A 23,906-nucleotide genomic window follows, 5' to 3' on the forward strand; every position below is an offset into this window, starting at 1 on the left:
CAACCTGGAAACCTTTAATACAACAAGTTGCATAACCGGCTGAGTGCACTGCTCGTGTCAATTTCCACTCACTGCTGCAGACTGACACAGATTGATTGACACAGATGGCAATTATTTGCAAACCTTTGTCAAAATTTTTGAGAGTGATTGCAGTTAGAGCGCGATTGGAAATGGGCGACCTGTGCACTCACCTTGCAGTTGAAAGTCGTTGCTCAGAGCATGATGACATTGGATGTTTAACCTCTGGGCAACTGGTTGGTTGCTGTACTTACTTGCAAACAGTCACCAAATGCAAAAAAAAGTCATTGCAATCCCTGGTTAACCATCATTTTTTTCCTAGTTGCAAGAAGGCCGCTATTCTATTTTTAAGGCCCTTTCACATAGGAAGCAGCAAATTCTGCGCCAACCACTAGTTTGATCCAATAACTCAAAATTTGTGTTGAGTTCATAGTATGTCACTTTTTGCTGCTGCCCATGGCCTTCACACCTACTACAATACATATGCCAGCTTCTTGTCTGCATTTCTATAGGTTGCACAGATGTATGTCATTGTGGTGCATGTGAATGCTCCCTGGCCTTATGCCTATGCTGCACTTTGCTCAGAGCAGCGGGAAACCATTATTGCTCTGTGCAAGTCACAGAGAAACAATGAGTTTCAGTGCACAGCACAGTGCATGTCACTTCCTATGTGACTGGGCCATAAAACAGCCTTAGTACAGTTTGATACAAGATCAGTTTCCAAGAACTGGTAGTTTTTAGACTACTACTATAATCAGAGATATTTTGATACATATGGGAAAAGTGTGAGGAACAAGCCTTTGCTGTTCAAAAAGAAAATTGGCGACACATAAGGAAAGCCCAAGCTTGCTTTGAATAATTTGTTTTGGACAGGCAAATCAAAGATTGAGCTGTTCAGTCACAGTGACAGCAAACACGTTTGGCACAGACCAAGTAGCAGAATCTCTTAACCAGTGTGGAGCATGGTGATGAAAATGTTATAAGTTGGGATTGCTGCTTTGGGACTGGGCAGCTTGCAGCTTGATTAAACTATGTGCTCAGCATTATAGCAAAGAAAGCTCCAAGTTACTGTGAAGGCATACGTTTGAAAGGTGAAGTGTGCTGAATCCTAAAGACATTGTAAGTAAAAACTGAGTGTCACTGAAAGACCTGGTTAAGATGTAGAAAGGCAATATTTGAAACCCACTGAAATAAATAATTGAAACTGGGAGTTTTTGCAAGAAATCCCATAAACATCTTGCTGTGGAAGATTTTTTGCATGGATACTGCAGAAGATCTCCTTTAACAGAAGTAACTTAAACTGCAAGTTACTTCTGTTAAAGGATGAAGTCGTAGCTTTTGAGGGCAAAGACTAGTATTACAATAAATCTATTAATATTGTTGCTGAATGAATGATTGAGGAGGTATTTTTCTTTGCTGTGCTGTGTTCAGTGCAAGATGCAATGAAAAACTGCACCTGATCTAAATTTGGCTTGTTCTGCCCTTTAAAACTGTCTCCTCGTGCAGTGATACACTGTTCCTGCTGCCATATTTGGAACACTCATTGGAAGTCCTGTCAGTGCATCAGGCAGCATCTTTGATGGATACTGGATCACCTCCAGTGTGTTAAAATCCTAATCCTTCCACTTTAGTTACATTTTGGGGAAGAGGAAGAATATCTGGTGAGAAGTTGTGAGCACTGAAGTAAAACATGGTGTTGACAGTCTGACCCTGGGGACAGATTTTCAGTGCACAGCACCCCTGAGTGAGAGAAAATGATGAGCATGCTCTAGGTCATGCTTCTGACAGAAGGCTGCTGTTTGTTCTCTGGGCAGTGGCAGTGCATCCTATTCTTATCACACTGATAATCATGAAGGTTGGGTAATCTCTTGCCTGCTGATGGAGATCCTTTCACACTTTAATACTGTGCTGCTCCTTCTCAGAAGCGCCTTGCATGCTATGGTTGGGGGTGAAGTTTGTCTGAAACGTGACAAATAAGAATTTAAAGATGCCAGCGATTTCCCTGATAGCTAACCATTCATCTTCATATACAGTTGGTTTAATTTTTTTACACGTCTTCAAGGGAAGTCCCCGTGGAAGTTCTCCAGTAGCAGTCTTTCTGTAAAATCATCTTCCCTGGCTAATTTCTTTTCTGCTCTCCCATATATTTAAAGTTTCCCATTGCAGATTTCCCAATGTTGACACAGACTTTGATGTCTGCTCTTTGGGGTTTCTGCAAAACGCTCTGGTCCTGTTGTCAATCATGCGACACACGCTGCTGCCCATGCTGTGCTGCTTTCAGACACAACAGGAACAGTCCTGGATATCCTTTATGTATAGACACAGTATAAGAGAGGTTTGCATGTCAAAATATCCCATCATAAAACAAATCTCCATAGGATCTATTTACTTTTCCACCCGACTGTCAAATTACCATAATTGTGAAAAATTTATCAAATAAGAAAAGGTGCATAAAAACTGGTGCTTTGAACAGACTGTCGATTTGAAGCAGATTGCATAACAGACTGATGAAGAAAATAAATCAGAATAGGCTTACTAGTGCTGAAAGAAAAACAACGACCATGTTGCCTATCCATGATGGGAAAGATTAACTGTATCGTTGAAAAATGATACACATGAAGAGACTGCCAATTTGGAGGACTGGAAACAACTTAAGACAACTGCAAATACTTGTCATCACTGAGTTAGATGATATTTAGTTATATAATTTTGTCAAATGTGTGTCATATTATGAAAATTAACTTCACCTATTTAGCCTCAACCTTTAAATGGGTGTTGAGAAACACTGGAAAACTGCTAATGGGGGTTTGGGAGCATTTGAAATGAGAAGTACAGTTTGACAGCTACATTATGTGCACTTTTATGCTGTTTTATTTAATTATGTAGCATGTGAAAAATAAAGATGCTTAGAGAAACAAGAGGTTAGCTGTGTGAGAACTAAGTCAGAAACAAGGTATATTTCCTACATACATTTAGTACAAAAACATTTTTACTGTGAACAAATACCACAGTTTTGTGATATTATGGAAAAATACAAATATGTAAAAGTTGAATAAGATTACATTGGAAAGTTACTGCGCATTTTGCAAGTTTCTTCTAATCACTAGAAAAAACTTGCAAGATTTAGTTTTGGCTTCATTTTTGTTTTGATGTATTCTCGTTCGCAAGAACAAAAAAATGCAGTTCGTGGATTCAGGCACAGAACACTCTGTGTTTGTCCCGTGGATCACTTAGTTTTGATTTGGCATCTGTACTTGCCTAGTGAAAGAGATTAGTTTTCTTCAACTGATGCAAAAGATTCTACTTGAACGCATGCCAACACCGTCATTCAGACAGATGATGAGAAATGTGAGTAGGAGCCTGAGCAGCAGGCTGTATACAAAAGATCTGATATCAGATTTGATATTTTAGATCGCTGCTATTGATTTCTCTCCTTTCATGTGTGTTTGCTTTGCTGTTCCGTTTCTAACAGGTGATAACTAGCACGGTGCATTTTGGATGATATGTGAAGCAGAGGGGGGAAAAAGCAATTTCTTTTCAAGACCCACCATTGCACTCTGACTGGTTTCACAGTGAATTGGTTTTTCATTAATTTTCATTAACCTCCAGTTGTGGCAGAGATATAGTCAAATAGAGGTAATTAAAGTCCAAAAGCCACATGCTGCTTTGAGAGGCTAATGAAAGATTTATATTCTTTTCATCACATATTGAAATGTTTCTTTTTAAATTAAATCTCTAGTGAGATTGGTCATATAAAGGCTGGTGGGGAGCTTCTATTGTGTTGAGATCTTATTAAGGTTTAATAGTTTCATCCCAAAATATCCTGAGAAATTGATACTGGGTTTTTTTTTATTGGATTTAGGTTAGCTTTGTGGTCAGACTGCAAAATCGCACTGCACAGAAACATACAATTTCTTTTCGTCTGCTTCTTTTACTGGCCTTTGCTATTTGCTGACTTTTGAAAGAGAGGTGTTTCTCAGCTGTGACACTCAGTCTTCTGCAAGGTTATTTTTGTGATGCAGTGTTGTTCCCTTTATGTGTATCTGCATGTGTTTGTCTGTCATGGCAAAATGTGGTCATGGACTATAAACTTCATCAAAGCACTTTCACATGATAACTAAACAAGATGTACTGATGCTAAACCCTTACAGATATTTCTGGTCTGCTAGGCTGTGCAGTCTGGTGATTTGTTGTGATCATACAGAAGTTTGAGTTTACCGTCACCAGAGGCAGAACAGTTCACTTTGAATTCTTTAAATTTATGTATGACAAAGATATACGTTTTGTCCAGGGAATCGGCACAGCTAGAAACAGTAATGACAGTTTCCAGCAGTGTTAGTGCTGCTACTCTTTTTGATAGCCTCTTCTACTGCCACATGCTGTATATTCATGGATATTCATGGGGTCTATGTCCCCTTTGCTGTTTTCCAGTTTTACATTCGCCCACTTAGCTTTTTAATTTGTTTTTAGCTTGTTGCTCTTTTGAAAGTCTGGCTGAATGTCGTTCTCACAGTGTACAGCTATTGCTTGATAACCCCAATACTTTACAATCATGTCCCATGCAGTTTTTTAAGTTTCTAAATATGCAGCATATAGAGAAGTAGTGGACTACCTAACATTACACCTTCTGGAGCTGTTCGGCTTTGGAAACCCATACCACAAAGCTCCCAGCACAGTTTTTCTGCTGATGTTAACGCCACAGGAGGTTTGGAACTCTGCAGCTATTGAGTCAGCAAAGTGTTGGCAACTTTTACACACTATGCACATTGACAGTGGCGATCATGCTCTGTAACTTCGTAGCTAAGTTGCTGTGGTTCCTAAATGCTTCCACTTTGCATTAATGCCACTTTCAGTTAAAGATCTAGGAGGAAGAAATTTTATAAACTGGCTTGTTGTTGTGGTGACATCCTGTTACAGTACTACGCTCGAATTCAGTGTAATCTATAGAATGACTCATTCATTTACAAATGTCTGAGGTGCTTTTTAAAATCTAGCTTAGCACTGCTATAAATGGACAAAGTAATAAAGAAACCCCTGTCAGTATAACAGTTAGACTGCATTATGTATTTATACTTTGCTAGTAAAAGGGCAGCGATTTATTGAAACATATGCAATAGAATGGAAATGCAGCATATAAGGCAAAAAACAGTAATTCTAAGAGCTTGAAAGTAAATATTTGGTATGACGTCCGCATATTCAGAGCTCTTATTTGGATGTTGGCTGCCTTTTGTTCCATTCTCTGTGAAGATGAACATACACTGCTTCAGTATTGTTGAGGTTCAGGCTCTGGGGAGGCCAATCCATGACTTAGTGTTCCACTGTGTGTTTTTCTATCCAGGTATGCTGTTACTGGCATGGTGTTTGGGATCATTGTGATGCTGAAAAATTAATCTCTTGCCAGTCAGATGCTTTCCAGATGGTGTTGGATTAATACCATGGCTAGGTGAAGCAAAACATAGTGGCGCTGATGGTGCTTTTTTACCTTCAACATCCATCAGTTTTGAAATGTTCCCCAACACCATTGGCTTAAATGTTTCCCTAAAGTTCTACCTCTCTCCTGACCCCCTTGGGAAAGACTTAGAACAGTTTGAGCCAAGTATTTCAAATTTGGATTCATTGATTTCCAGTTCTTGTGTAATTTGGCATACTGCAGTTGTTTCCTCGCCATTTCCTTCCTTAATAATGGCTTCTTGATATCCTGTGAACTAATTTCTGATGTGGATTCAGTGAATAGTAGGTGGATTAACTGAAAGCCCAGTTAATCTATGACAGGTCTTTGCTGGCTTTTTAAAAAGTTGTTAAGGACATGACTTTCAGATACTGTTCATCTGCAGTTGATAGGCTTTATTTATGGTAAAAATGGTAAATGGCCTGTATTTATATAGCGCTTTTCTAGTCCCTAAGGACCCCAAAGCGCTTTACATATCCAGTCATCCACCCATTCACACACACATTCACACACTGGTGATGGCAAGCTACATTGCAGCCACAGCCACCCTGGGGCGCACTGAACTTTTTCTTTTGCCCTCCACTCTTCCAGTTTCCTCATATTTGTTAAGGAAGCATTGCGCACAATGCTGAGATAGTTCTTTGGAAATCCCCTCGTTGGTACAAAAATACAATGTTATGAATGTCTAACCGTGTTAGTATATTTTACAGATTGAACTAATAAAATGGGCAGACTGCGCATAACAAACCTGAGATAGGTGCCTTTTAATGCTTGAAATATGCACAGGTCAGTGTCAAGAGGCTTAACAGACAAAAAATCATTCCTCTGAAAATGGTCAGGTATGAGAACTGGATTGAAAATTTGTGAAAAAATTCCAATATCCTGTCAAAAACCTTTGAGAATTTTTGCTCATGACCATTTAAAAAACATTATGAGAGAGTCTGGCTCATTGGCAGCAAAATATTAAAATAACGAGAGGTAGTGTAGGTGCACTAATGAGGTGGCAGTGGATTGTTAATTATCTTTACTGTTGTGGCAGTCTGTTCACTGGTGTAGTTTATGTTTCCAGAGCATACTGATGAGACTGTAAATTAACTGTAGGTACATTGTTTGTTCCCGGTTTTGCATTGCATACAATAACCCACCCTGCTCAGATTGCTTAGTCTGCAGGCATTTCACATTACAGGCCCTTGCCATATGGTGTTTGTCTAACTGGAAGGGTAAAGTCAATATGACACTGATACGTTTCTGCCTGTTTTATACTGTTGCTGTAATTCAAGGTGATCCACAAACTGTTTGGGGAACCGTCATTTTAGCTTGGAACAAAACTGAAAGGAGAGGAGACACTGAGTGGCAGAGTGAAAGGACAAACCGGTGCCAAGAGGGAATTGTCGGACTACCTGTGCTGAAAGATTTGTGTTGAATTAGATTGTATGAGGCCATTTAAAGGCTGATGTCAGATTTAAAAACGCCTGGTGAAATATAGGAAATGGTGATGGTACATTAATTTGTCCACTGAGTGATACATTGCTCGAAGAGGAGCATAAAAGTTAAAAAAATGACAGAGAAATTACCAGCTGTCAAGGACAAGGATAAAAATAACATCTCCAGATCAGCCATTGGTTGTTTGCCAAAACTGGCAATATTACAGCATCAGTCAACATGAATGCATATTGATTTTTTTGTCCCAAGAACATAGGCCTGCAGTGCTGTCCAGAGGTTTTAGGTACTTTAAGGTGTTTTCTTCCTTCCTATACGCAGTATCAATTTGGAGACATTTAGAGAGCACAAAACTGAACTATTCATTTACAAATATGATGCAAGGTAATGCTATGTAGGGTTGCCAACCGTCCCTTAAAATACGGAATCGTCCCGTATTTCGAAACAAAAGTACACGTCCCGTATTGAGCTAATAAGGGACGCACTTTGTCCCGTAATACAGTGAGAATCAAAAGTAGTCTATAAATGTTAATGGAATTAACGCTTTGTTTGAAAACATAATTCCCAGCCCCTCTCCTGCTTTGTGACCAATGAGCTGACAGCACACTTACGAGTATGACAATTCAGATTACCACTCATGTCATTGGTCGAGGAAAGGTCGCTTACGGAGAAAATACCGGAAGACAACAAATGACCACAACAAGAAGCATGGCCAACAGGGAAACAAACGCAGACACTGCGGTGCAAGTCTCGGACGACAGTACACCTAAAGCTGGGCAGACACTGTGCGATTTTTTTCAGTCACGTTATTCAGCTCCTGCTCAAACTGTACGGTTGACTCGCAGTTGGTAGGTCACGATGCAGGTCTCACACTATACGGCCCGATGCTCTGATGCGACCTGAGTGCTCACACTGTGCGTCCATAACATGAAGGTTATAACAGAAAATCTGTCGCTCGCTCTCTCTCTCTGTCTTTCACTCACACAGACACACCACCACCATCAACTTTGCTAAATTGCTAATGAAAAACATGATCAGGCAGCTGTGATTGAGCAGCAATGTAAATCCAACTATTTTCATGGTTGTTGTGGTCGTGATAATTTTGTGATGCCACATCGAAAAGGCTCGGATGAGCTTTCCAAAGTTCTCCAAGTTGTGCCTCCATCGCTTGTGTCCAGATCACACGCTGCACAGCCGTGCTGCTCCATCTTTTACACCAACGTTTACGTGTTTGCGCGCGAGCAGTGTGAGCGGCTGTGGTGAGACCCTCACGAGCGATTGATGATCGGGAGCTGGTCGTGAGGTGTTAATCACTTCTCGTTACCCCACGTATACTACACGATGCACGATGAAGGCCAAAATCGGTCCGACCACTCAAAATGGGCCTAAAACCGCACAGTGTGAGCCCAGCGTTAGAGCAGCAATGTTTGTTCCCCTCAGAGAAAGGGAAGAATGGGAAAAGGAAAACACCTGGCTGGAAAAAGTTAATATGGGCATGTGCAATGAATATCAGCGCTATGTGGCCAGAAGTGTGATAATATCATTTATTTTGTGTAATAAACAACTGCAAGGATAGATGATTACAACAAATAGATGACTAATACATAAAAGTAATACATAGATGAATAATGATGATGAGTTAAGATGCGTAATCATGGGAGCAAGTGGGTTTACAAACAGGAGCAGCTGATTAGCATTAGAAAAGCTGAAATAATACCTCAACTGAAGCCAATTGTACTAAATGCACTAAATGTGCACTGTTACAAGAATATTTTTCTTTCTATTGTTTTCTATTATTTTAAGTTAAGCAGGACAGAGTTCTTTTAAAGAAAGATTTACTTATATTCTCAAAAATTAAGCATGACAGGCTTCTGTTTAAGAAAGAGACCTGTTTTACTGTGTTAATGTTGTCATTTTGAGCTAAAAATAAATGGCTAAATGATCATTTGTTTCACATGTGTTCATATCACAAAGAATACACATCTACTTAAATCAAATTCAAGTCAAATGGTTAAAAAAATAATTTCACACACAAAAAAAGAGCTAGAAAATTCACCACACTGGGAAGGGTGAAGACAATTGGGTCGCCCGGCCCTGGCCACGAGGTGTCCCTTATTTATTTTTCAGGGAGTTGGCAACCCTAATGCTATGTGATGCAAAAAAACACTTCAGAATTTGAACCATGTTGTGGGTTATTTTAGGTCAGAGTTCAGCAATTAATGTTTAAGTATGAAACTGTTCATAATGATCCAACAGACAATTTGAATAACATGCCCAGAGTCTACTGTCCTGTAGTATTAATGCTAACCCACCATCTAGCTTTTCTAGCCAAACATTCAAACTAACCACAGAAATCAGACTTTCAAATCGAGGCAACATGCCACCGCAACAATTCCCCTTTGTCAGCTGAATGCTCGGCTCAATGCTGATTAATGAGCTGAGGTCAGAGCCTCCCCAGGAGGACGGTGCCATTATCTACAATACTGTGCTTGTGGGAATTTCTGAATGGAGGTGAAGCTAAGAAAAGGCAATCAGTGTTAATCGCAATGAAAGATCTACGCCCTTCTTCCTTTCGCTCCCTTCGTCTCTCTCCCTCGGGAAATAAACAGATCCAGCAGAGACTAGTTAGGCCATGTTTAGTTTCTTTTCAAGGTTTTGGCTATCATTATGGGCTCATGAATAAAAAATATCCAGTAGTTTTTGACTTATTTTTTTGGCTGTAGGTTGCTTTTTCAGCCTGGGCGCAGTGAATGAAACTGAGTTACTTTATTCAGATGCTTTGTTCATCCCCATATCTTTCCAGATGTTTCATTAAGCCAGCTGCAGCGACTCATTATGTGTTTGTACAAATCACTGGGGAAATGGCTGTACTCTTATCAGGTTTTCTGCTTTTTATGGTCTTGTAGTTGTGCTGTTAAATCTTTAAGTAATGTAATCATTAAAAGGCTTGAACAGTCCTCTGGATGCAGTATAGCAATAAATAATTTATGTATGTATCTCCTTCGCTGTTTTAAAAATTAAACTATTAAAGCCTGACTCCAAAAGATATTGTCAACACTGTTTGTGGTTCAGTTTTGTCGCACCTCTTCTCAAATAAGACCACAGAGGATGCTGAAACCTGGGAGAGCTTCATTAAACTGCAGCACCGAGTTTTCCTGCCTCGCTTTTGTTAATAGCATCCTTTCCCCTATTCATCTGTTTCAGGACTCAGATTCACTTCACAGTGGCCATTGATTTCACAGCATCAAATGGTGAGTGTTTCAACAACAACCATCGCCCTGCTCTGCCTCCATTTGTCATCTCATGTATAACTAGAAGATTTGCTATTATTCAAAGAGGGGCTGGAGTTTCCTCTCTGCCTGTGATCTCCCTTTTTTTTCAAGGTGTTCACATGTCAGACACTATTAAGCGCTCCTGCCAGCCTGCAATATATAAAACGAAAACTTTAAATCATATTAGTGATAATTAAAAAAGATGGTAGCTATAGTATATATACCCAAACATGTACAAATATAAAAATGCACAAAATCGAAAATCTTCAGTGGCCGGAGACCGTGGTATGAATAAAATTTGTGCGCTCATGTACAATGAACTTGTGATCTTGTTGCCTGTGTGACGATTACTTCAAATGCAGCGACTGGGTTTGCAGCTGCTTGCAGTCAGTTGCCCTTTTTAAAGTGACTGGTGCATCAAGACAGCGATAAAGTGGCAATAAGCTGGATTCAGTTGATATCAGTATGAAACTGAAGGGGTTCAAGTTGTAATTACATGCAATGTTTATGATAATAATGTGATTAACTGTAATGAATCCAGAAAGGTTGCAAATGTGTCATCATCTGTTGCCGTTTACATACCCAGAAATTCACATTTACTGCTAACATTCAGTCAGAATCTCCAAACGCCACAGATTTGATACAGAAATTCAGAAATTTCACCACAAATAGTGACAAAATTACTTCAGGATGTTGATTTAACTGCAAAATGACATAGACGCTCTGCAATTTGCTCTTATTTAGGAATACAACCAGAATACAACCAGCTCAGTTGAGTTCCTGATGTGTCATAGATGTCTTGTGGTGCAGACTGACTGCATTTTGAGAGCAACCTGTCTGTGTTATAAATTAGTTCAACTCAATTCACTTGAATGTTATTTATATGCCGCCAATTCACATCAACAATTGCCTCGAAGTCCTTTTATATTCTAGGTCAAAGGCCCTGCAATAATAGAGAGAAAATCCCAACAATAAGTTGTACCACGTTCATAAGTGATTAAACTTCTGTTAAAAACGCCACTAGGTTTGCAAGAAACCTTAGATCACTCACAATCCTCAGAGCATTATTGCCACAGGTTTAGGGGGCAATTGCCAACATCACTAAGAGGGTAAATTTCACTGGCTGACTGGCCAGGTTGCACTCCCAGGTGTGTTGAGTCAGGGTTTTCCCCTCCCAAGCAAGAGGTTTCCAGGATGTGGATTTGAGGCAACACAGCGTGTTGGTTAAATAGCAGTTTATGCGAAAGTAACTGCTCAATAAACAACATTTTCCACACATAGTTTTGAGAGATATTTGCAGAGAGTGAAGTTAAAATAACAAACAGTTGAAATTTTGGAAAGTCTGTCTGTTCCTGATTGCTTGGCCACTTGCGTGCACAGCTGGGATTCTTAGTTTCTTGGGCTGGCTTTTCCCATAGTGCCTCACACATCTTATGGCCTTCACTGTCACCAGATGTCAGCATAACTAAATACCTAGGGTATATTTTAAACCAACGTGCTTCACGGCACCATCTGCTCCACCATCACTAACAAAAAACCAAGGGAATATCTTTTGGAAGAGCAATTTTTCATCCCTCCAGTAGAACTAACACCAAAGCACACAGAAGACACTTTATACCAGTGTTTATTTTAATTAGTTATCTGTCTCTGCATAATGTTTAATGGCATTGAAGCTTTAAAATATAAAAGTAGATGACCAGTCAAGCACAGATGCCAAATCCTCTCAGCTGAAGCGTCTTTTTTAGTGTAATCAAACACAAGTATTTATTGTGTTTCTGACGAACACTCATTAGATCCATCTGGGATAAGTTGTAATAAAAATAAGAGATAAATATATTCAGTGATATCATTAATCTGTTTAATAATATTATCCAACTACTAAATCAGCAAACATATTAATTCTGTGAGATAATAAGGGCTCTTATTATCTGGAGGGAAGCCTTATAGTGCAAAATAAATAGACATCAAGTTTTACAGTTATTTTCAATAAGGCAGTCATTTCCTCAAACCCAAATCTTCAGTTTAGCTTTAGTTTGCTCTTGTTTCCCCTGCCTCGGCTGTCAGTTTCCTCTCAGTCTGATGGTCTGCATCAGTGACTCTCACTTCTCTCTTCTTAAAAGGAAATCCATCACAGTCCACTTCACTACACTACATGAACCCATACCAGATGAATGCCTATGCCATGGCCCTGAAGGCAGTTGGAGAGATCATCCAGGACTATGACAGTGATAAGATGTTCCCTGCCCTAGGATTCGGTGCTAAGCTGCCCCCTGATTGGAGGGTTTCCCACGAGTTTCCACTGGTGAGTAAACTATGTGATTATTTTAGACACCGACGTTGTATTTCGGCATCTGGTTCATTGACTTAATCTGAATCAGTGGGAAGATGATTTTGGCCCTCCCACTGGAGGTGATCCCAGGGAGTGCTCATTTGTGTGTTTATTTTCTACGTGTGGGTAAGCATGTTGAATGTGCAGTGTAGATGTGTGCATTTTGAGATAAAAGCAGCTACATCTCTGACATGCGGAGCTCAGGCTGAATTCCATTTACCTTTTATAGTGCAAATTAGGTTCTGTAAGGCTGACGGCTTCTTATATCAATTTAGCTTCACTCAGTAATGTGCTCTGGCTGCTGCATAGTACAGCCTAATGAGGACTGTGTCTACAGGGTAATGTCTGCATCACTCCATGTTTCCATTAAAACTTGTGAATTAAGATTCATCTCGGCATATAATTGAAGTCTCTCTTTTTTTCTTGCCATACTCATGTAAGTGGGTTTAAAAGTAAAGTTAAGTCTTGAGTGAAATGTTTCTTATACTGTGTATGTTTGCTTTGGACTGTGCCTTAATGGGCAAGGACGCTAACCTTTGAAGCTAAGTTTGACAAGAACATCTCTGTCGGCTAAAACAGTGTTTTCAAAACGCCATTCAGCCCTCAACTCCACACCAGTATTTTAGAAGTACCCGTGGCACATACAGTTACTGCATCACTATTGTTATATTATTTACAATACTGATTAGCTTTGACCAAATTACAACCTGAAGTTCCTCGACTCTCCATGCACAGTTATAAAGCAAGTGAGTCTTTTGATCTTGTTGTTATTTCTACATTTCCAAACTCCAGAACATGCAAATCTAAAGAGCTATTGGCTTACAGTAAAGAGGGTTGCAAGACTGATCGTAAAAGACATGAAACTAGCAGAAACCTGTGATGCTTCAGTGTCAACATGTTGTCCTGAGGTACAAACTACCAAGTGCATAGACAGAAAACATGCCCACCACTAAAATAACATTCACAAATTTCATATTTGAGATTAGTCCAGGAAATGTATGAAGACAGAGTTTTTTAAAGGTTTTAGAACTGGTGAAATGAGAGTGCCTCTAGATGGATGTGTGCGGCTGGATCACTTATAGACATCAGACACCACTTCACCACTGGCGCCAGCACAGTGGTGAAGGTTCTGGTATGGACTGTGCTCATTAAGGATGAGCAAGTTGGAGCTTTTATGCAACTCCCAGACCTTCTGCCAGCTATTGGAAGATACCACACAACACTGCAGCATTCAAGAGGGCGATGAATTTTATGTAGGACAATACTCAAGCATCAGAGCAGCTTAAGAGCTCAAGAATGACTGAATAATGACCTAACCTTTTCTTCCTCACATGGCTTAAATCCCGCTGATAATTTGTGAACCTGTCTCAGTGGTGAGCTTTACAGACAGTGCGGGGGAGTCTGTTTTCTTCTTCATTAAAAATTGATTGCAAAAAGTGGAATAGCTGTTAGACCGCTGGTTATATTTTAATATTTTTAAAAAGCCTAAATGTTGTTTAAGAAAATTTTCTGTTGCATTTGTTAAATTTGTAACACACAAACTTCCTTAAGCTTTTTCTTTGCTAAATATTTTGATTTGTAGTTGAGTAAAATTGACTGAGAGCACTGCTTTTAAAAAATTAAATAAATGTAGTCCTAAATAAATAATTTTGTCTCTTAGCTGGGCACGCGGTGGATATGGTTCAGTTTGTGGCTATGATTGGCACAAAACACTACTTTAAATGAAGCTCTGTATGAATATTTGATTCTTTAATGTGTTAGCTAATTTTTTAAACTACTTTTGTTTGATTGAGGAAATCTGGCCATCCTGCCCACACAGAAAAAGACATTTTAACCACTACCATTCACAGTTAAAAGTTATGTTGTATTGTTTTAGTCATGAATGGTTTTCATACATGCACCGCTGACCGATGGGACCTGAAATGATCCTTAACCTGCTAGTCCCCTTCACATGAACTTTACTGTACAGCATAAAGATTGCACAATGTTTGATTTCACAGATGTGCAGGTAATGGTCTAGTGAATTGTTCTACTCGAGTAACCCTGGTGTCTAAATCAAAGTAATTTAAGTAGCATCACTCTGATGATTGGTGGCTTAAGCCCTCTTCTTCAGTTTCACCATCATCACACACTCAGCTTATTAAAACACTAGCAGCTCTTGCTGGATGTTTCCTAGAGGTTTTTTTTAAGCAAGTCGTGTTTTTTAAAAATTATTTATAGTCTGTCTTGATATATTTATGAATTTATGAATTTATTCTTCTTCCTGCTCCTTTTCATGCATGGAAACAGTGTTACTTTAATTGAAAGGAAGGTTGTGTATGGGAATGCATTACTGCTGTACCATGTGTGAAAAAAAAAAAAAAATAATAATAATAATATTATATAAATAATTTTGTCATTTTCTGTGGTGTTACCTTTATGTTAGTAAATCTCTGTAGCAGGGAGGGTAGAAAGTGGTGTCGCTATGTGGTTGCTGCTAAACTTAATACAAATACAGAGCTTTAAAACAGGTTATCACTAGTCTTTCCAGTCTGGTTTGGTCCAACATGCTGCTGCTTATAAGCATAGTGACCTTCCAGCTAGCAAACATACTGGAGTATTTAGCACATCCACTTGTATTCATCTGAAAATCTAATAAATCACTTTAATCACTTTAACAGTTTAACACTTTAACATGAGATTAATTTTAACAGGTTAAATACATTTTTGTTGATTGTTTGACTCTGCCATTGTTGTAGTTTTTGTACCATTTATGTCTTGTTGTTTTTCCTCAGAATGGCAACGTCGACAACCCGTACTGTAATGGTATGGAGGGGATTCTTGAAGCGTACCATCAAAGCCTTAAGACAGTTCAGCTGTATGGGCCCACCAACTTTGCTCCTGTTGTTAATCATGTGGCAAGGTACCAACGCAAACATCTGTCCCAGTGGATATATGACAGAGTGCAGTCGCCCTTTCTTTGAAAGTCAGTCTGTAAATAATCTTCAGCAGGCAGCCATGCCATCAGAGGCATTAGGACAGTGAGTGATGGTTTCTCTGTGAATTGAGTAGAAATAATGAAGGGAAAATAAACAATCAGCTGCCAGGCTAAGACAAATAGAAATGGTAATCAGGGATTTGTGGTGCCAGACGTTTATTTTGCAGACATATAACGTGATGAACGTGGGGAGGTAAGGCGGCGTCTCTGGGAGGGAACTTGTAAATGGTCATGCAGCCTTTCGTGACATGTATCGATGAGCCACGCTAGTCACTTAATGAGTTTTACTGTAAATGAGGCATGGCATTAATTCACCATTACAAACTCCTTGTCACTGCAAATAGAGTAAGTGCACAAAGTGAATTAAAAAGCTGTGCCTACAAACCGACAGCAGTACATTAAACACACAGAAGACATAATGTGCTGTTTGCGGCTAAAAACAGTTGTGATATTACTATATTAAGTCCCATGTATATAACGTGTCCCTGTGACCTGTGTTTCAAGTGTATTTGTTAATATTTTCCCCATAAAGATTAATCTTGTAGTAGAATAATAGAGCTTATGCAAAAAGATTTATTCAATAAAACGACGCGCAAAATTTAAACTAACAAAATGTAACATATATATCTATATATATAGATATATATAGATATATATGCCCTGCCCACCCCCTACAGCTGACAGAAGGTTAAAGGATGTCATATCCATCCTTACGTAATTACAAACTATTATGGTGCTAAAATAGAGCTTTTTCCTATCTGCTAGTAAGTAGATCATCTGTATTTAATCAAAAAGATAAATCAAAATACAAATGTGATCAGAGAAATGTAGTCTGAGTAGTGAAAATGTGTAACTTGTTTTCATCTGAAGGGCTTTTATGTCACTTTTTGTTTCAGTATTAGTTTTGCAGGTTTTCATGTAGATAATATTTGCTTTTCTCTATCTCTTACTGATTTGTATAATAACAGTTATAAACTGTGAAGAATCCTTTTCCCCAGTGATGTTGTAGAGTGGGAGGAGCTATTTCAAGCCTGGAATCATCCAGTCTTAGAGCTTAAAATCCTGTTATATGCCTCACTAACAACTGGCAGAAGCTAAAGATTAGGGTGTTGAGATAACTGAAAGCACAAACTGCAGCTTAAATTAATTTAATTTAAAACGCACCAAAGAAAACATTCCCCTGCAGACCTTTATGCATAATGTCAATGAATAAAAAAAAAAGAATAAATAAAAGTCTCAGAAGGATGTCCAATTTAAAACTGATGAAAAGATAACTATTTGCATAACCAGGAAATGATCTTAACAATGCAGTTCATTTGAGTAGTTGTGTTTAATGTGCATGTTCAACTTTTCCATCCACCACATTGAAGTCAGGAAATGTTGATAAAAGGGGGAAAGATGTTCATGCATGATGCATAATATATAGTAAATGTACGATGTTGAGTTGTTAATGTTTTAGCCAGTTTAAGGATCTCATCTGTGTAGGAATCTACAAATTGAGTTTGACTCTGCTGTTAGTACTCTGCTAATACGCTGAACAGTCTCCAGTGAGTGTGGCCTACATTGTTGTAAGTCAGCTAAGGAAGACAAATGCCACTTTAATCCCCTAAACAGCAGCCATCGCTTTTGCTGTTGTCACAGACAGGGCACGCTCTTTGATTAAACTGTCGGTGCCTCACAGTCAATTTGACCAAGCAGGATGCAAAGAGTGAAGCTTCACCTCTGACCTGTCCTTGGCTCTTGCAATGATCTGCCACATTTCTCCCTCTTTTTTTGCTCATCAAGTCTAGTAAGATGAATGCAAGGCAATCAATAATGTTCCAGAAGAATAAGACTGCTGCACTTGCATAAACAGTTTAACAAATTATTCATAGAGCAGCCAGCGATGGGCGATTGAATCTAGGCCACACTCACTGTGGTGTCTCTGATGGGTTTCGTAAGAGTGTCTAGATAGACCTCTGAGACGTGAAGAGCTATACAACATATTTTTCTTCTTTACGTGTCTATATTAAGCTCTTGTGTCACACACTGTGCGGAGAGAGTTTGTTTCTGAGGAATATCTTTTTTAATGTATTTTTTATCTCTCACACAGTTGTTTTCTGCTCCTCTAAGAGTTTCTCTCTGGTTGCTCCTGCATGCGCGCTTTTCATAACTTTTTTTTTTTCTAACATGAGCTGTTGTGCTTAAATCATTCTGTCACAGTCAGTTTCACGATCGTGGCTCAAGAGTTGGGAGTTCGCCTTGTAATCGGAAGGTTGCCGGTTCGAGCCCCGGCTTGGACAGTCTCGGTCGTTGTGTCCTTGGGACAAGACACTTCACCCGTTGCCTACTGGTGCCCCAGGGTGGCTGTGGCTACAACACATTCACACACTTGTCATCACCAGTGTGTGAATGGGTGGATGACTGGTTGTGTAAAGCGCTTTGGGGTCCTTAGGGACTACTAAAGCGCTATACAAATACAGGCCATTTACCACTTACCATTTCTTGCACCCAGGTATGCAGCAGCAGTGCAGGACGGATCTCAGTACTTTGTCCTGCTCATCATCACTGATGGAGTGATTTCGGACATGGCTCAGACCAAGGAGGCCATAGTGAATGTAAGTGCTGATTTAACACTAGCCTGAGGATATTAACCTCTCTCTCTCCATTCTCCTCCACTCTGCGGGACATTGGTTTTGCAGGTGCTTTAAGCTTACTGTGGCACTGTTCTCAGGCTTTCTGTTACTTTGAGGGTTTATAAGCCAGTAGCACTGGATTTGAGGATTTATGGGATGTTTTCTACCCCACTTCTTAGAGGCTCAGTTTGTCCAATATTTTTATTTCTTTCTGAGACCCTCAAGAGGCTTAGAGGCTCAGCTGAGATTCAACCTCTGTGCTCTGATCTGAGATCTGAGGCAACAGTGTTGCCAATTTTTTTAAAGTTTCATGGTGTTTGTTTTGTCCCATACTGCCTGCTGCATATTTCATGTGTCTTGACAACACTGCAGCTCACCTTTGGCTGGAATCTGCCCGCAGAGGTAAGGCTGACGATCAGTCATCGTCGAGCGGGTAGAGCCTTACAGGAACACAGTGTTCAGACCCCCAGCAGACTGGGTTTAAAGGGAATTTGCGACTGTTAATCAAACCATTCGAACAGCCACACCTTCCTTTTAAGATCTTGTCTGCTGCTCTGCGCTCTGCTCAACCTCAACCTGCCACATCCTGCAGCCACTGGACCTGACTTCGCTCTCTTTGGATGGAAGAGCTTCATTAGGTATTCAGCCTTTGCCCTGGAACGATGAATCATAAACAAGTAACTGTGTCCAACACTCAGCTCTGCATATTTTTTTCTTATCTGACAGAACAGCCTCAGAGGTAAATACAGTCTGCAACTCTTTTCCTTTGATGTTTTTCCTTGAAACTGAAAATTTCATTTTAATAAAATTGTAAAGCAGAGCCTGCTTTTAGCCCGAGAGGAACAGACATAAATTAATTTGTATGCGAAATTTAGATTATATCTGCAGTTGTCACTTTGCTGTTTGGGTGAGACTGACTCAGGAACCTCATAAAACTGTGGATATTTTCCTGTTAGGGAGCTTAATTTGGGTCTTCATCTTCGAGCTTCGGTGAGATGGAGCAACCTGATACAGAATACGTAACAGTGTTGGTACAGAATCAAATGAAAGCTACTGCAGAGGCAATGTACATATTTAGATTTTGTGGTAAAAGTTTTGTGAAGAATTAAATTCATGGGCATGATTGAAACATGGTGGTGCCATTCTTCCTGTCCCAAAATATTTCTGTAGTCCTTTAATATTAAATGAAACTGCTGATATCACAGCGGATATCTACTGAGTCCCTTTAGATTTGTTGTGGTTCTCTGCAGTGAAAGTGAAGCATCAGAAAAACTGGAGGAGTGACACTTTACAGTACACGCAAAGTAACAAATGGTGTAAACTGAATAATGCAGCTCAAGCAACAGTATCAGCTCTGGCAAGTATATACCTGAGGGTTTTGGTCTGCTGGAAACTGGGAAAATAGAATATATAGGCTATTTTGTGCGAGAGTAAGAGGTCATGAGGAATAACACTAGTGGAGAAAAGAAATAAATCGGGAATAGAGACTGAGAGAGAAAAACGATAGAGACCATGAAAGGGGAGGTCCTCCTCAGTCTATTTACTCCTATCTGTGACAGGCCTCTCCCCTTGAGAGGTTTTTCCAGGAAAGCTGACCTACTTTTGCCCCTGTGAATGCATTTCTACCACAAGCATATATCATTCATTCATTCGTGCCAGGGCTTTCACGTTCTGCACACCAATGCCATGGTCTGAATTTATGCAGTGCAGTAACCTCTACACCACAAACCGTTGAGAAGATGCCCCCTTTTATCTTGTAGATTTATGATTTGTTTTGACTGTCGTTTAAATAGACACAACATGCGGCCCTTTTCTGTTCTGATGTTAAAAGCATTTGAATCATTTCTATAAGCAAACTTGAATAAAGGGTTTTATACTGAGTGGTGTTTGCAGGATTTCTGCAAACTGCAAGAGCATTGCATAACCTTATGTTATCTTTACTATGAGATTGTGAATGTGTGTATATTGGTTAGCTAACAAATTCTGTGCGTGCTGACAGTTGTAGCCACCTTGAAGGCCCTGGTTTGAATAATGCATTTTGCGTTTTCTCTTGGCTCCTTTGGGAACAAAACTATACAACACAATGTGATGTGTAACATAGTCAAGACAACGTTCTTATGCTATTTCTAATTTATATTTGTCTTATTTTATCTTGCCCATTATCATTTATGTCTTCTCTGGGGAATTGTGCATGTCGGTTCATACTGAATGTTTTAATGAGATGTGTGTTGGTGGATAAATAAACGTAATTGGAAATGTAACCCTTTCATGCTCTGCGAAAAACTTTGATGGCTTTGGTTCTTTTTTGTTTTTTTGAAAGAAAATATTGTATTCCTGGCATGTGACTGACAACTGACTGTCTCTTCTTCTTGTTTATGACAGGCAGCCAAACTCCCCATGTCTATCATCATTGTTGGAGTTGGCCAGGCTGAGTTTGATGGTGAGAATACTAACTACACACAAAATATGTGGAAAGCACTTTGTTGCCTCTTCGGATTAGGGATGGTTTGTTTTATTAAACCAGCTCAGACTTTCTGCAAAGAATAATAAATATTGTAAATGACTTCACAGTATGAAGACATATTTGCTCTGGAAAGTTTCATGATGAACTAAAAAAGAGTGTATACATAATTTTGATGCTGAGGTATACTAGAGATTTGTTTAAAAATCCATTTTTGTTCTCTGTAGCAATGGTTGAGCTGGATGGTGATGATGTCAGAATCTCCTCACGGGGGAAATTGGCAGAGAGAGACATTGTACAGGTGAGACGTCTCGGCTCGTCACGGGAAGGAACAGCTCATTTTCTATAGGCATAAAAACATTAGGCAACGGCGACCTTATGTTCTGTTTTTTATTCCAGTGCAAAATATCTCTTAAAGTATAGCATACATTTTTCAATTTCAATCATATCGGTGATCTCTTTATCTTCCAGCTGCTTTATTCATACATACAGTCAGCATTTGTTTATGCACAGATGCAGGTACCGCTGCAGCATTTCAGTCAGGCTGAGTTCTGGACTTTGACTGGGTCATTGCTACATCTGGATTCTTTTCTTTTTTGGCTATTCTGTTTATATTTGCTACTGTGATTGGGATCGTTGTCCTGTTGCATCACCTAGTTTTAGCCAGGTTTCATACTTTGGACAGATACCCTACATTTGAATATTTTGGTAGGAGTTCACGGTTCACTCATTGACCAAAAGGTGCCCAGGTCCTGTGACTGCAAAACAAGCCTAAATTACCACAGTGCTCGACAGCTGGTATGAGGTTTTGTGCTGAAATGCTGTGATTGATTTTGTCCAGATGTGGTGTTGTGCATTATGGTCTCATCTCTCATTGTTACAGCACTTTTGTGATTTTTTCAGATGCAACACTTTCTCCTGGAAACCCTTCCAAACAAGCCATACTTATTCAGTCTTTTCATATTGTACTGTCATGAACATTAATGTTTAATATGCTAACTGAAGTCTGTAGAGTCTGAATCATAGTTCTTGGGTGGGTTTGCAATTTGTCCGAGTATTGCACAGTCTGAGCTTGAGGTGAATTTGCTGGAAATGTGTTAAAACACATGTGAATGCTTTAAACCAGCAACTTGCCAAAACGTCTTCTTTAATAGAGGCGCTCACACTGGCTGAGGATCATTTTAAGTGCATTTGATTAGCAGCACCTCGGTGCTCCTTAAGCTTAGTCTTAACTCCCATGGAAGCAGTAAGGGTGTCTTTCACAGCACATCTTATAGTTGTGAGAAAACTTGATTGTTTTCCACATGACTGTATGCACATCAATCTACCACTGTAGAGTCTTGCAATAACAGGACCATAAACTTAGCACAAAATTGTTTGCAGAATTTATAAATTAACCAAAACTAAATTAATTTTCTTATAGACCTACATGGCTTATAAAATTCTCTCTGTAATCAGAGGAGTCGCCCCCTTCTGGACATTACAAAGAATTTTCAAACCTTGGTGTTCCTTTGAGTCATCATTTCAGTGAACCAGCCAGGAAACCAGGAAAACATTGCCAGTTTGATTCAGGGATTTTTAAAAGTAATGTGTTTCTTTCTCATGTCACAACAGTTTGTACCATTCAGAGACTACATGGACCGCACAGGTAACCATGTGCTGAGCATGGCTCGACTGGCTAAAGACGTACTGGCTGAGATCCCTGACCAACTGATCTCCTACATGAAGAGCAGAGCCATTAAACCCAACCCTGTGCCAGTGTATTCGCCCAGTGATGAGCCGCCGACCAACCCCGTGTGAGCCCCTCCCCGCCCACACACACAAAGCTCTGCGTCGGGCAGAGCAAGGTTGAGATTGATGGGAACCCGTCTCCACCAACACTTCTTTGAAGCAAAAATGCTTTTGAGGCCCTTCCGTAAATATTAATCCAGCGTAACACAAAGATGATGAGACTCCATTGTGGTTTGGAGCAGTGAGACTGCAGAGGGGAACCTGCTATGATGAGGGAGCTTACTCTCTGAGTGCTTGAGGACCGGAGCGCTGAGAGACCGGTATGAAAGGAGCTTTCAGTTGTTCACTGTCTAACCTGACAAAATGGTGATGTAATGGATAGCAAGTGAGCCCATAAAGAGGGCCTGTTTGAAGGCATAAATATATTAGGATGTGCCAGTGTGTATCATGCTTGTGATACCTTTTGGAATCAATGTGTGTAAACTAGGAAATCATGTGTATAATAATTTATTTATTTATTGCAGGAATGATCTGTTCATTTTAGGGGGTTTTAAAGGGTGGGGTATTAAAGTCATATTTCCCCAGAAGTTTTCCACCTTATATTTTGTGACCAGTATAATAAAAACGACCCCCATTTCTACTTTGATAAGGACTGTAATATAAGAGCATGTGACAAAACCCATTCAGCAGTTTATTAATCATGTTCACCTATCTTTAATTGCAAGCTATAAAGTAGAGCACCTCCTGCGAGCTGTTGCTATATAGATATTTTAGCACCATGTCTTATACATCTTTCTTATATTTATATTTACAGAATGCACTAAATATTGTCCAAATAAAAAGCACAAAGGCAATAGTGGTGATAAGCTAAAAAAAAAACCTCTTATTTTGAAAGGACTAGCCACAATGACAATAATGGAAAGGGCCCTGAATTTTTTTTGACACTGTCTTTTTTATTTTAAAAAGGATTATCACTACTATTATACTGATATTTAAATGAACTTGTATCTATCATAAAAACAAGCACATACTCACTTTTCCATGTAGTATGCAAGGAAACGTAGATAAAACTATTCTCATGCTGCCATCATTTTCCATCTTGCTGCTTCTTTCCATTATGTTTGTTGTGGTGACAGTTTAATATCTGAGATTTAGTTCAGTATTTTTAAAGGAGACTTCAAATACGATATACTTTTGAAAGACTGATGTCAACTAACAGCCATTTTTCTCCTCATTAAATTTGATTTGTTTGATTTTCCCCAGAATGAAGATTGAACAATCATAAATCTTGCAACAGAGTAAAAAATATATTTAGGCACTGAGTGTTTTTTTTAAGTGACTGCGCAAAACAAAAACAGACCTTTTTTTTTTTTATTCCATCCTGTCTGCTGTCTTCTGTCTCTCGACTGTTCTCAGATCATTTTGTTTTATACTAATGCACAATGGCCCATTTTTATAACTCATCGGGATGCTATTTAAATGCTTAAAAACACAATTGCACAATTCTGTTTTAAGATTTAGTTTAAGCTTGTTAATATATCTATATATCTATATCTATATATCTATATATATATGTATATATATATATATATATATATATATATATATAAAAAC

At 39.2% G+C, this 23,906-nt stretch overlaps 1 protein-coding gene across 1 annotated transcript in view; it reads left to right on the plus strand.

The window, feature by feature from the left end:
* The window catches only part of cpne5a (copine Va), a 90,939-nt gene extending 68,578 nt beyond the window's left edge, over positions 1-22,361 (plus strand). Inside the window, exons 15-21 of the mRNA XM_085345477.1 lie at positions 10,112-10,158; positions 12,300-12,481; positions 15,283-15,410; positions 17,980-18,082; positions 20,483-20,540; positions 20,789-20,862; positions 22,176-22,361. Coding sequence (XP_085201603.1) covers positions 10,112-10,158; positions 12,300-12,481; positions 15,283-15,410; positions 17,980-18,082; positions 20,483-20,540; positions 20,789-20,862; positions 22,176-22,361 — 778 coding nt within the window. The remainder of the gene's footprint in view (positions 1-10,111; positions 10,159-12,299; positions 12,482-15,282; positions 15,411-17,979; positions 18,083-20,482; positions 20,541-20,788; positions 20,863-22,175) is intronic.
* Positions 22,362-23,906: the final 1,545 nt, after the last annotated feature.

The sequence above is a fragment of the Diplotaxodon limnothrissa genome, linkage group LG20 (genome assembly GCF_057381915.1).
Source record: "Diplotaxodon limnothrissa isolate DT_005_m linkage group LG20, D_limnothrissa_male_GT1.1, whole genome shotgun sequence".
NCBI classification, from domain to species: domain Eukaryota; kingdom Metazoa; phylum Chordata; class Actinopteri; order Cichliformes; family Cichlidae; genus Diplotaxodon; species Diplotaxodon limnothrissa.